The 12,810-nt window shown below is 38.8% G+C and overlaps 2 protein-coding genes across 10 annotated transcripts; one reads left to right on the plus strand and one right to left on the minus strand.

The window, feature by feature from the left end:
- Positions 1-148: 148 nt before the first annotated feature.
- On the plus strand, positions 149-3,696 carry LOC110792074 (zinc finger CCCH domain-containing protein 17). The gene is made up of 3 exons (XM_021996881.2): positions 149-689; positions 1,273-1,383; positions 1,480-3,696. The coding sequence occupies exons 1-3, from the start codon at positions 552-554 to the stop codon at positions 3,460-3,462; spliced, it is 2,232 nt and encodes a 743-aa protein (XP_021852573.2). The 5' UTR covers positions 149-551; the 3' UTR covers positions 3,463-3,696.
- Positions 3,697-4,045: 349 nt separating this feature from the next.
- On the minus strand, positions 4,046-12,550 carry LOC110792075 (putative pentatricopeptide repeat-containing protein At2g02150). Of its 9 annotated transcripts, none has more exons than XM_056840449.1 (7): positions 9,371-12,550; positions 8,528-8,634; positions 6,056-6,201; positions 5,157-5,312; positions 4,968-5,041; positions 4,739-4,819; positions 4,046-4,374 (listed from the first exon to the last, which is right to left on the minus strand). In XM_056840449.1, the coding sequence occupies exon 1, from the start codon at positions 12,290-12,292 to the stop codon at positions 9,560-9,562; it is 2,733 nt and encodes a 910-aa protein (XP_056696427.1). In that variant the 5' UTR covers positions 12,293-12,550; the 3' UTR covers positions 4,046-4,374; positions 4,739-4,819; positions 4,968-5,041; positions 5,157-5,312; positions 6,056-6,201; positions 8,528-8,634; positions 9,371-9,559. The 9 variants fall into 9 exon arrangements, with proteins under 9 accessions (XP_056696427.1, XP_056696431.1, XP_021852575.2 ...); XM_056840453.1 differs by lacking the exon at positions 4,739-4,819 and adding an exon at positions 9,230-9,271; XM_021996883.2 differs by lacking the exon at positions 6,056-6,201.
- Positions 12,551-12,810: the final 260 nt, after the last annotated feature.

Below are 12,810 nucleotides of genomic sequence, written 5' to 3' on the forward strand. Positions count from 1 at the left end.
TTAAAATAATACCCCACTATCAACTACTACCTATTAAATTAAATAAGTCATTCAAGTCCCTTAAACTCTGTGCCGGTCAAACTGGGTCGAGTATTCCGGGACGGAGGGAGTACAATACATAAAGGTAGTCCACTCGTCGCGATGATGCCGAGAAAGCGAGGTCCTTTAATTCCTCATATCATCAAAATAAAAACCCAAATAAAAAGGGTAAATTGTGGGTAGAAAGGGGAAACAGGAAAATAACAGCCAAACACAAAGCCACTGCCGATTGGCCTTTTAGAGAGAAGAAAGCCAGAGCCGCTTCGAGCTGAACTTGAACAAGTTTCCATTTTTGTCTATATATCTCTTAATCCCCAAAACTCAACTCACTTCTCTGTCTTTCTCCATTGGAATCCCTCTTTCTCTCTCTCCCAATCTGGAGCACAACAAACGGGAGTAAATCCCGAATCAAACCCTAGTTATTTGCGTTTCTAGGGTTTCCGCCACTACCGATTTCTCGATCTGTACCTCTAATCATCGCCATACAAGTTGTGATTTTTTCCGGATAATTCATGGCTACCACCGTTACTAAGGAGGCATTGCAACCGCAGCTAGGCCCCCTTTCTTCGTCCTCGGCAGCGGAAGATGAATCTATGAAGAGAAACACTGATTGCGTATATTATCTCGCTTCTCCCTTGACCTGCAAAAAGGTATTCTTTGATTTGTTTGAACTGTCATTGATTGATTATGCTAATTTCTGGGGTTAAGTTTATGTGATTTTGCGGATTTTATTTCATTGTTTTGCGTTTGTTTAATTTCTTTTCTTTCCCGCTTCTATCTTAGGGATTTGAGTAAATTATGCTTGATTTGATTATGCTGATATTATTTGTGTTTGATATGGTTCGGTATTGCGTTTGTTATCAGGGTTTTTCGGATCCGCTTACTTTATGATTTGGATTGGCCTGATTTTAGGGTTTAGATCTTTGAGAATATGTGAATGTTGAGTATATTAGGTTTCTTTCATTGTCTAACTTTAAAGCTGGTGAAAAGATTTTGTTTCGATTTTAGGGTTATGTTTTTAGTTTGATTCTGGTTATAGTGTAATAATTTTTTTTGTCATGGCTAATCAGTAGCTTTAGTTGATTAGGTTATATGTTCTTTATTGACGCGTTTATAAACACAGGCCGAGTTGGTAAAAATGATGTCTGAGCTGAATTCGTTGATGGTCTAAAATGGTGAATGTTTTGCTCTGTTTATCTGACATGCTCTTGATATTACTGTGCATGTCTACAGGGAAGCGAATGTGAGTATCGGCATAGTGAATATGCTCGGATGAACCCGACAGATTGTTTTTACTGGATGAATGGAAACTGTTTGAATCCAAAATGCTCATTTAGGCATCCTGTAAGTTCTTATTCTATGCTAATGTTAGTGTTTTACTCTTGTCTAATTGCTTAGTCAACCAGACAGTACTAATCATCTTTTCCCATTTATATTCAGCCTTTAGATGGTTTGGTGGGATCTCAAGTTGATGGGCCGTCTGCTTTTGTACCGCCTGGCCCATCTGTTCTTTCAGCTCCTCAGAATCCAACTAAGCAAGGAGTCCCCTGCATTTTCTTTCAGAAGGGATATTGCTTAAAAGCTGACAGATGTCCTTTCATGCATGGTCCAAATCTTCCTACTACCAAGATTCAACAGGTTCCAGCCAGCACTGCTACCCCTGGAGCTCCTGCTTTCAAGAAAGCTTTTGGTAGCCTTGAAAAGTGTACACAGCCAAAAACGAATTTCCAGACAAATAAACCTAATGTTGTTGAAATGCTGCCTCAAGGTAATGCAATGCCAAAAATTCAGTCTGTTCGTCCGATGAATGGATCAACTGTTAGAAAAGGCTATCTGCCTCCTAGTGGTATGACTGAAGGGGCTCTTAAATACGGGGAGATGAAACTTCCCTCCGCTGACAGTGGGATTTCCAGAAGTAGGACTGGACGTGCACATGGTGTCTCATATGACGACCAGAATTTTCAGAATGGTAGAGATGCTGATGACTCGTTGAGGGAATCCTCTCCTGGATTTGATGTACTTGTGGATGATAACAAGGATGAATTTTATCACAATGAAGATCAGTATGTGAAGATGAGAGGTCATGATGGAAGAAATCTGAATGAGTTTGACATGGGTCGTCAGGATGATTATAATTCAGTTGCTGATGTTGACCCTGAAATTTATCACAATCGACGTGCCTATGATTCATTTGATCGTTTGCCTGAGAAGTATCCTCGGGACCATCGTAGAAGATCTTCAGAAAGATCACTCGGTGAACCAGGTCATATGGATAGGAGAGGTCCATATAAGTCGGAGAGTATTGATCTCAATCAGAATTCTGATTTGCGTCATCGTTTATCTAAGCATAGGAGGGTAAATGGCTTGAAATCAGTTGTTAATTCTAATTACAGCCTTGATGATCATTCTGAGGACCGAGGGTACAGGAGTACTAGGAGGGACTCGCGCCGGTCACCTACTCGTGAGAGTTCGCGTGGCAATCGCCTTCAGGGTAGAATAAAGCTTCCTAGAAGATCTTCTCCAGTGAGTGGTAGTGATATTTATTCGGAGAGGGAGAGGGAGAGTGAAAGGGGTAGGAAATGGGGAAGATCGTCCCCAAGCAGGCAGCAAGTCCCCAGTCAACAAGGTCGTCTTCGAGATAGATTGAGTGGACTAATACAAGACGAAAGCCGCGAGGAAAGAATAATAAAAGGTCCAGTGATGAGAAAGGACATTGTTCTGTCTAACGGTATCAACTTTGCTGGTCCTAAAAGTTTATCCCAACTAAAAGGCACCAAACATACTGATAGAAGGCAGGAGCAGTTGAAGAGCCAACAAACAGTTTCAGGGGGGAAGCTGAGAGACACAGTCTTAGCTAGTTCTATTGGAACTGAAGGTGATATCTCATTTGCAGGGCCCAGGCCATTAAGTGAGATTTTGAAGCGAAAAAGAACATCTTCCACTGGGGGTACAACAAGTTCTGACGATAAAGAAGAGATAAAGCATAATGAAAATGATGTAAATTTGACAAGCAGTGCTTCAAACTCTGCTGCGGATACAGGGAAACAAGTCGCATTCAACTCTGCAGACGAACAAGCCAAGGTGGTTGTAAAGAATAAGCTTCTGGCTGTTGAGGCAGATGAAGAAGAGGGTGAAATTTCAAATAAAAATTCAAAGTTGAATGGCGAAAGTGAATCTTCCTCGCCCAAGAATAATAATAAACACCCTGAAGCAGAAGAAGTTTTTGTTGTAGCTGATGAAGCTGATGGTGAGGAACATGAATTTGATGAAGAGTATGATCACGGAGATGGGGAATATGAATATGAACAGGATGACGGAGAAGGGTATCAGTTGAATGATGGTGAAACGGGTGACCATGAAGAGGAATTCATGGATGAGGATGATGGAGATGATTTGGCAAAGAAACTCGGTGTTTCTTTCTAAAATAGATACAAACTCCTGCTTTGATCACTGATGCTGTTTTCTAGTTAAGCTTATTCAGATCTCAATCTATTTTCCCATGCATTTTCTTCTAATTGTATTATACTGTTCCAAAGGGAAAGTTTTCTGTTGTATGGAGCGTTTAAAAGTTCCCCCTTTTTTCTGTAAACCACCATATCATTGTAACATTAGAGTTATGAAAGAAATTTTTAGTAGCTTGATTACATTTTACAATAAGATTCGCTGTGATCTGTTTTCTTGCGGCATTATGTTGTCTTCCATTTGCAAGTACACCACTTCTGATAAGCATAGTGAAATCATATCTCGGTTTGCATCCTGTTAAGACCTGCTTTCGCACGTACATTAGCGTTGTCTCTGATTTTATTTCTCTGATTTTATTTGACTTGATCTGTGAGCTATAGCTGCATGGGTTCATTTGGTCGCCTGCTCGTAGTATAGTTAGAATTTGCAGCATTTTTGACATACTATTATATCAGGGGGCTTTTATATTTCATGAGAGCTTGAAAAAAACATCGTGACAAATAGAAGTATCTAATAGAAGTAAAGCGTCGATGAGAACCAGAAGTTGCAAATCAATAAAGACATACACATTTCATTGAGATCTGAGACACAATGCCTTCTTAATTTAAATTTATGGCAACATAACAGTTGAATGCTTAAAGAAACATAAAGCAATGCCACTATGACATTCTCAGATCTATGGGCAGCTATTGACGCTCATGGTCACAAATAAGGCCATGCACATCAGGACATCCTCAGAACTTGCCAACGGCAGAATCCATACACAATTGATTTTGCTGTAGTCTCTACTTGTCAATTCTGTACTTGATTTTCTGTCTTCCACAATCCACAGCTGATCCATCCAACCCGATCTCACAGCCTTTCATCGGTGAGCTGCGAATATATGTGAAGATAAATTCAGCCACAATGAAGTTTAAAGCTGTATATATTTCAAAATACTGATCTTATCTATGGAAAAGGATTAAGATAGTTAGCAGGAATTTTTTTTTCAGGAATGTTCTTCCCATTTCCCATAGTTAGGTTGATATTAGTTTTTCATCATTTTTTGGAAGGTATGCTGAATTTTTGTCCTTATCCCTCACCTTCCTCCTTTCCTCCCTCCCATCATCTTGCCTTTATTTTCTTTTTTCTTTCTTCTCTAACTTATCAAAGAACCAAACCAAGGGAAGTGAAGTTTAAACACTGAATTTTCTTTATACAGCCTAGTAGCCTACTTAAGTCGACAGTTATTTACAACCTCAGAAAGCACTCCGATGAACGTGGATGAAATGAAAGCACCTAGGCAAGTGATGTCACATCACTTTGTCCTGGATGTAGCCTGCCATTAATTAGAAAGAACTTGAAAATCCAGAACATAAGCTGGACAAAAATAATCAAGATTCAGGTAATTAAAAGATACTACACTAGAAAGGATTTATAATTTCACCAGCTTGGTAATTGTAAGGGTAATGGGTGGGGAAGCATACGTGGAAAGAAAGATGAGCAGCGTAGGTATACCAACGGGGAAATAACTCACTGTCTCCGTCAGCAGTACAAGTCTCTGGTACAAGAATAAAATTTTCAGCGAAGAAAAGGACATCTCTGAATCATATTCATAACCATACTCACAATGAGCTTAATTATTGTATTCTTATCAGCAATTTATAAACAATTACCTGCTCTGATAATCTGGAAGGATCTCATATTATGCCTTGAAGCTCCTTATATGATTTCCTTAATTGACATCTTGTCCAAGTATGCGTAGAATATTTTAGCAGTCCTAGAGCTCATAAGGGAACTTGAAAGTTAAAAGGATTGAATGGCCAAATTTCCTGCAATAATAAAACATAAAGCATGAAGGGAAAGAAAGACTGGTGAGTGGTTAAATACCTGTAATGGGCTGAACTGGATTTCATATGAAGCAATCAAGGGAATTCACAGAGTTTTTAGGCTTTATAATGGATAGTGGAAGTGTAAAATGCCAGGCAACAAAAAACAATGATCTAGGCCTTTTTTCATTTGACGGCAGCTATTTATCATGGAGTTATGGATAACCACCACCAAGTCAATGTATTCAAGTTCATGAAATTATGGCAAAATTCATATGAGAAAATTAAGAATGCATACTTCAATAGTTAATGTTTTTGTTTTGGAGATTACTCAGGTCCTGACCAGGGACCAGAACATGCTATTCTAGTCATTTGGTCACAATTCCATGCAGTTTCTTTACTAAACTTTATTAGGGAATCACAAGTTGCATTGTACTGCTACACACTGAAATATTGAATGCTTACTAGTGTTAGCGCATTTAATATATACCATAATGTCGCAATCAAAAGAAGCTACTTCATCACAATTACAATGATCCCTTATATGTATGGGTTACTTTGGGAATTGGACAAAATGCTATATGTCAATAGTTTTTTAGAATCTTGTCTTCCTCCTCTCTGGTCTAGTTTTTTACTTCTTTGAAATGGTAGCAATGAATTAAACGCTAAGCAGGGAGAAGGAGAGGGAGAGGACGAGGGGTAAAAGAGAAAGGCTGTGGTATCTTTTATGAGTGACCCACCACAACCTTTGAACACTAGTAATATGAGTCAATTTGAGTCATTCCATATCACTCTGCAGCAACTTCTTCGACCAAATTGGAAGTTAAGCGCTGACAGCAGGTGAAACTAGTCAAGTTCACAGCTGTCATCGATTTCGTTACGAATCACCATCCTAAAAGAGAGAGAAGAAGAAGAAGAATCAAATCTCAGGAAGATAACATGCATTAATGGCAGGTCAGACAAGGGTAGATAGAAATACATATGAAGGAATCTAATTTATCTTTTTTTTTCTTTAAAAATGGTAAGGTGCAGGCCCGCACCAGGGTGCCTATCTCAGGTATAACAGCAGGTAACTACCAAAACCCCCTGCCCTTCCCCAGAAAAACTCCAGGTTAAGCCTGGGTTGCCTCCCTCACCCCCACACCCCCCCAAGGTGCAGGCCCTCACCCGGTACCTATCTCAGGTATAACAGCAGGTAACTACCAAAGTCCCCCTGCCCTTCCCCAAAAAATCTCCAGGTTAAGCCTGGGTTACCCCCCCCCCCCCCCCCCAACTACATGCACACAAACACAATAACAGGAAAAGAGGAGTCAGTTAAGACAGAGCTAATGACGTGTGGCATCTGATATTACATTACTTAATCCTTAATTACTTCCTACTCTCTATGACGTAGCGAGGAAGCAGTAGAGATTCTCAATCTCGTTCAGTGCTTCTTTTGTGTCCTATCTTCTATCTACTGCCCCTATGCCGCATTGGCATTTATAATTGTTGGATTTTCAATACAACAACAACAAAACCTTAGTCACAAAATGATTTGGGGTCGGCTAACATGAATCGTCATAGGAGATTGTCAATGTGACCAGAACAAACCAGAAAGGAGCGGGGCGTTAAAAGAAAACAAAAAAAATATTATAAGCGATAATAAAACTAAATAAAGTTTAAAATAGATATAAGTAAAATAAGCACCTCTATATATATTACAAAAAAAATTAAAAAAATAATAATAATAAATAAATTAAGGGATAAAAAAATAAATAAGTTTAAACTAGATACAAGTAAAATAAGCACCTTTCGAAATAGCATTTAAAAAAAAAAAAAATAACAAAAAAAAAAGGAAGATGTATAAGTCAAATGAAGTCATCAACGTATATTCTCCACCTCCACTCTGTCCTATCCAACGCCATATTCTCCTCAATCCCAAGTATGCTCATATTGTACTCAATCACCTTCCTCCAAGTTTTCTTAGGTCTTCCCCTACCCCTTACAATTGTATCATTTTGCCACCCTTCTAGCCTCGTAATTGGGGCATCACTTGATCTTCTCCTCACATTCCCAAACCATCTTAAACGATTTTCCATCATCTTAAACTCAATCGGTGCAACCCTACCTTCTTCCTAATAATCTCATTCCTCAAACGATCCTTTCTTGTATGCCCACACATCCAACGTAACATGTGCATCTCCGCCACATTCATCTTGTGCACGTGACAATGTTTCACTGCCCAGCATTCCGTGCAGTATAACAACGCCGGTCGAATTGCCGTGCGGTAGAATTTTCCATTCAATCTTTGGGGCATGCCGGGATCTCACATAGGAACCCCGTGGCACTCTTCCACTTTAACCAAGCTGCTTTGATTCTATGAGCCACATCGCCATCCAATTCCCCATCCTTTTGGATAATAGATCCTAAATAACGGAACATTTCAGAACCTTGGACAATTTTCCCATTTAAGGTAATCGCCCCTGTCTCTCTATCTTGGACTCCACTAAACTTACACTCCATGTATTCCGTCTTGTTTCTACTCAGCCTAAAACCCCTAGATTCCAAAGTTTGTCTCCATAACTCCAACTTACCTTCCACTCCTTTGGTTTCATCAATCAACACAATATCATCTGCAAACATCATGCACCATGGTATACCATCTTGAATTGACCTCGTCAATTCGCCCATGACTATAGCAAAAAGAAACGGGCTAAGTGCGGAACCTTGATGCACTCCAATCGTAATGGGTAATTCTTCGGTCTTACCAACACTAGTACGCACACTCGTACTAACTCCCTCATACATGTCCTTGATAATTATCAATAAGTTGGATTTTCAATAAGAAAAAAAAAATACTCTGATACTGCACAAACTTTAAATACATCATTCGGACAAGGTGTCTTCACAACATAACAGAAAAACGAAAAAGCCTAATCCATGGTATCTACCCTGTAGAATAATCAAGGTAAGACCCAGCTGCATAAGTCTAAAAAGAAGCAAAACAAGGTTACATTATCCCACAACAGATCACAACAAACAGCACTGCCATTAATCCATTATGCTGGAAGTTTTACATAATTACATAGTATATTGGGAAAATAGAGAAGGTTGGTAGTTCTGGTAGTTCTGGTAGTTGTTACACAAGATGAGAATGCAGATGGGACAGAAAGGGGGGAGGGTGGCATACAACTCAGTATAATCCCTCACGTGAATTTTTAATAAATACACTGGCATACCTTATTAGATAACCATAGGCACATAAATGATTGGAACTAGCTCCTCTCCTTCATAAGTGAGAATTGCATCACCAATCTTGTTGTTCGTCAATGTCATATTGAACCAGCTGATGCAAAAAAGAAAAAAGATTATTGAATTTGGAAAAATATGAGAGCACAAAAGAAACAGAGGGAGGGAAAATGTAGAGAAAGAATTATTTTTGGAGGGGTGGGCTATCACAACTCCCAGAAGATTAGTGCTATGGAGCCTTTATTCAAACAAGTAGAGTCTAAGCCAAGTACAACCAGGTGGTGTGTGTCCTGTGTGATAGCTGGACACATCAACCTTATTTGGTAAATGACTTTTTGCTATCTTTTCCTAGTTGCCTTTTGACTTTTTATGAGGCAAAAGAGAAATAAATCATGTTTGGTAAACGGCTTTTCGGCAACCTTTTAGCAGACTTTTGACGAAAGTGAAAAAAGTGTCTAGGGTAGCATTTTCTCATTCGTTTTCAGCTGTTTTCCCAAAAATTGTCTATTCTTCACGTAAACATCTAACAACCAACAAGCGATTTACCAACAATCTTTGTTAACAACTAATGCTAAGATGACTCAGAAAACAAACAGTAACAACTGAAATACAAAAGGCTAACAACAATAGTTAGTCAAACAAGCTAAGTGAACCAACCAACAATTGATTGCCAAATAAGGTCATGATCTTACATTTTGGAAACATAAGGTTATCAAAATCACCATCATTATATCCTGCAACCTTATCCTGTCAGAATCAATGTCTGTTCCATGCAAAATAACATATAAGCCATGTATATTTTTTAGTGTTGTTGTACCAATAGTAGGACTAACCTCAATCATGAAACTTTCTCTATGAACAACAAGAGATCTGAAATCTTATCGGCATCCAAGGTTCATGTGAAGCACCATGAATGAGCACATATTGGTCGACCTGACTTATTCACCGCAATTCTAGGGATTTTAGGAATTTTCAAACAAGGAAAAACATCCCACAAAAATGGTGAAGCTAGGATAACGTCATCACAACTGTGATTGTGCACCATAGGCAACAAGATTATTATCTCCAGTCAATAGACCACTCCTGGTCATTTCATTTTGTAATTTTATAGCCTCGTCAGCGTTTCCATTGTCACAGTATCTTTTCACTAGTACCCCATAAATCACTTTGTCAGGACGTATACCCTTCATGATCATCTGATCAAATAAAATTCTTGCTTCTTCAAGTTGACCAAAATCAGCAAGCACCTGAACCAAACAAGTGTAAGCCTGCAAATCAAGCTCCAAACCCATATCAATCATCTCGTTCTTTAGCTTAAATGCTTCCTCAATGCTACCAAGCTTCAAATTGCCAGAGATCAAAGCTGTAAAAGCAGCAACATCTGGAATCAAACCCTTAGCTTGCATTTCATCAAAAAGTTCTCTAGCCATCACCAAGCAGTTGCTTTTACAAAGACCATCAATTAAAGCTGTATATATGACAACATTTGGGGACAAACCAGAACCATCCATCGTACGAAATTGGTCGACTGCTTCCTGAACCAATCCAGATTTACACATACCGTCTATCAACACAGTGTAAGTCACCAGTGTTGGAACGATTCCCAAGTTATGCAGTTCATGAAACAGATAAAGGGCTCTTTCAGCATTCCCTGCTCTAAAATAAGCCTGTAACAAAGAAGTATAAGCATACAAATCCAGCTGCAAACCAGAACTGGTCATTTTGCTGGTTAAGTTGAATACTTCCTCAAAGTTTCCATGTTTTGAGTATCCATCAATCAAAGCTGTGAAAACAGGTCCATCTGGAACTATCCCCTTGGCTTGCATTTCATCAAAAAGCTTTTTTGCCATTTCCATGCAATTACTTTTACAAAGAGCATCAATCAGAGACGTATAGATAGATATATGAGGAGGGAAACCCATAGCTCCCATTCCGGAAAAATGCTCAACTGCATCCTGGATCAGTCCCAATTTGCAGAGACCGTCAATCAACACAATGAATGTAATAAGAGTAGGCTTGATATCAAACTCTTGCATTTCCCGGAAGATTTTCAGAGCTTCTATGGCATTCCCTGCTTTTAAATAAGCATCTATCAGAGTTGTGAGCAGAATACAGTTTACCACAAGACCAATTCGCTTCATTTCAGTCACTAAATCTCTAGCTTCTTCAACTTTTCCTTCGTTGCAAAGTCCCCAGATAAGGGTGCCATAAAGAGTCTCGTCTGTCTTTATCTCTATCTTTTTTATTGCTTCTAAGATCTTTTGTGCTCTTTCCATCTTACCTGCTTTGATGCAACCGTGAATGAAAGTAGTGTAGGTTTTCTGGTTTGGGATAATGCAAGCTTTCTGCATAGTATCAAATAACACCTCTGCTTCTTCTATCCTCCCTTTCTCACAAAGGCCATCCATTAGAGCTGTACAAGTGACAACATTTAGGTCAAGCCCCACCTCCAACATCTCTTTCACCATCTTCGAAGCTTCACCAAGGTTTCCACTTTTACAATTTGCATCAATCAAAGAAGTATATGTATATTCATTTGGAGAGAGACCAAGACGTCTCATGTCGACAAAAAATTTCATAGCTTCTCTCATCATTCCTTCTTTACAAAAAGAATCAATTAATGTGCTATATGTTACAACATTAGGCTTCAAACGAGCACTTCTCATCTGACGAAGAAATTCAAAAGCTTGAGCCAACTTTTCATATTTACAGAAACAATTAATCAGAGTATTATATGTTATTATATCAGGACTACAGCCTACTTTCCTCATCTCCGCATAAATATTTATCGTTTCATTTAAAAGGCCAAGCTTTCCATGCCCATCAATCAGTGTATTATATGTAACAATATCTGGTATTAGGCCACTATCCTTAATCTGGTTAAACAATGCCATAGCTCCAACCATATCTTTTTCCTTGCATTTATCACATATCATTATGTTATAGGTAAACACTGATGGGGACATTCCAACCCCAAGCATATCGCTGAAAACCTTTCTTGACATGTCACCTCTCCCCGACTCACAAAGCCTTCTTAGAAGGCTATTACACGAACGCACCTTTGGAAGGACCCTATATTTCTTCATCCTCTCAAAACACTGGCTTGCCTCAACAAGCATTCCCAATTCAATCAACACACTAAAAAACGCATCAAATACTCCGTAACCCGTAACACAAACCTTCCTCGTCAACCACAAAGCATCAAATAAATCTAAACCAGGCCACATGAAGGACGACATAATCATTTCTTTAAACAAAAGGTGAGCATCATGGTACATTCTACTATAGAACAAGATGTGAATCACTATACAGTAAGATTCGGTAGAATGCCTAAAACCAAAGCGCATTTTTGCCCACCGAAAAAATTTCAGCACTATCCTAGGTTCTTCCTTCAATAAAACTAAAACCCTTGAAACTAAAACCGGAGCTAATGCAGAATTAAACAAACTTTCAATCCTAACATCATTCCACTTCTCTTCAAGAACTATTTTTTTCATAGAATCTCTATCAAAAAGTTCGTTAAAACAATCAGAATTTACTTTACTGCTAAAGGGGTGTCTGAATATAAACAAAAACCCGGTGACCCAGATCATCAAATTGCACTGCATAGGGAAAATGACGAAGTGGGTCGAGGGGAGGAGGGATAAAGGCATGTTATTATGAGGAAAAGGGGCAACAATGGACGCACCTATGCGATTGTAATGGGAGTTTCTGCGACTAACAACGCCAAAGAAATTGCGAAGAAAAAATAACATCGCTGATAATTGATTGGTTGTTGAACTTCAATGAGCTCCATTGTTATAGCATGACATATTTGGGGGAATTTTAAGCCAAGAAATTTCTTGATTATTTTTTGTTGAATTTGTTAACTGTAGGCGAATATGAACGAGTTGGATGATTGAACTCAGCTACTTGAAAACTGGGGTTGCAAGTTCTAATTTAGGGTTTATGAGACTGTTGCGCAAATGTTTGAGCTTGCATTGACAGGGTTTAGTTACACGAGTTTTTGTGAACATCGGCCGGCTTCACCCAATATAATATTTTTAAAAACCAACAAAGATTATATTAGTATCAATAACATAAATGACTAATTTGATACTCCCTCCGTATTTTTTTAAGAGATATACTTGGGTGGGCACGGGTCTTAAGAAGAATAAAAGAAGTGGAGTTGGGTAGATATTTTAATAAGTAATTACTATGGGGACCATGTCCTTTTGAACAAGTGGGGGTGGGGTTGGGGGTGGGGGGTTGTTTCCTGCCAAAATGAAACTCA

This window comes from Spinacia oleracea, chromosome 3, assembly GCF_020520425.1.
Source record: "Spinacia oleracea cultivar Varoflay chromosome 3, BTI_SOV_V1, whole genome shotgun sequence".
Lineage (NCBI taxonomy): Eukaryota > Viridiplantae > Streptophyta > Magnoliopsida > Caryophyllales > Amaranthaceae > Spinacia > Spinacia oleracea.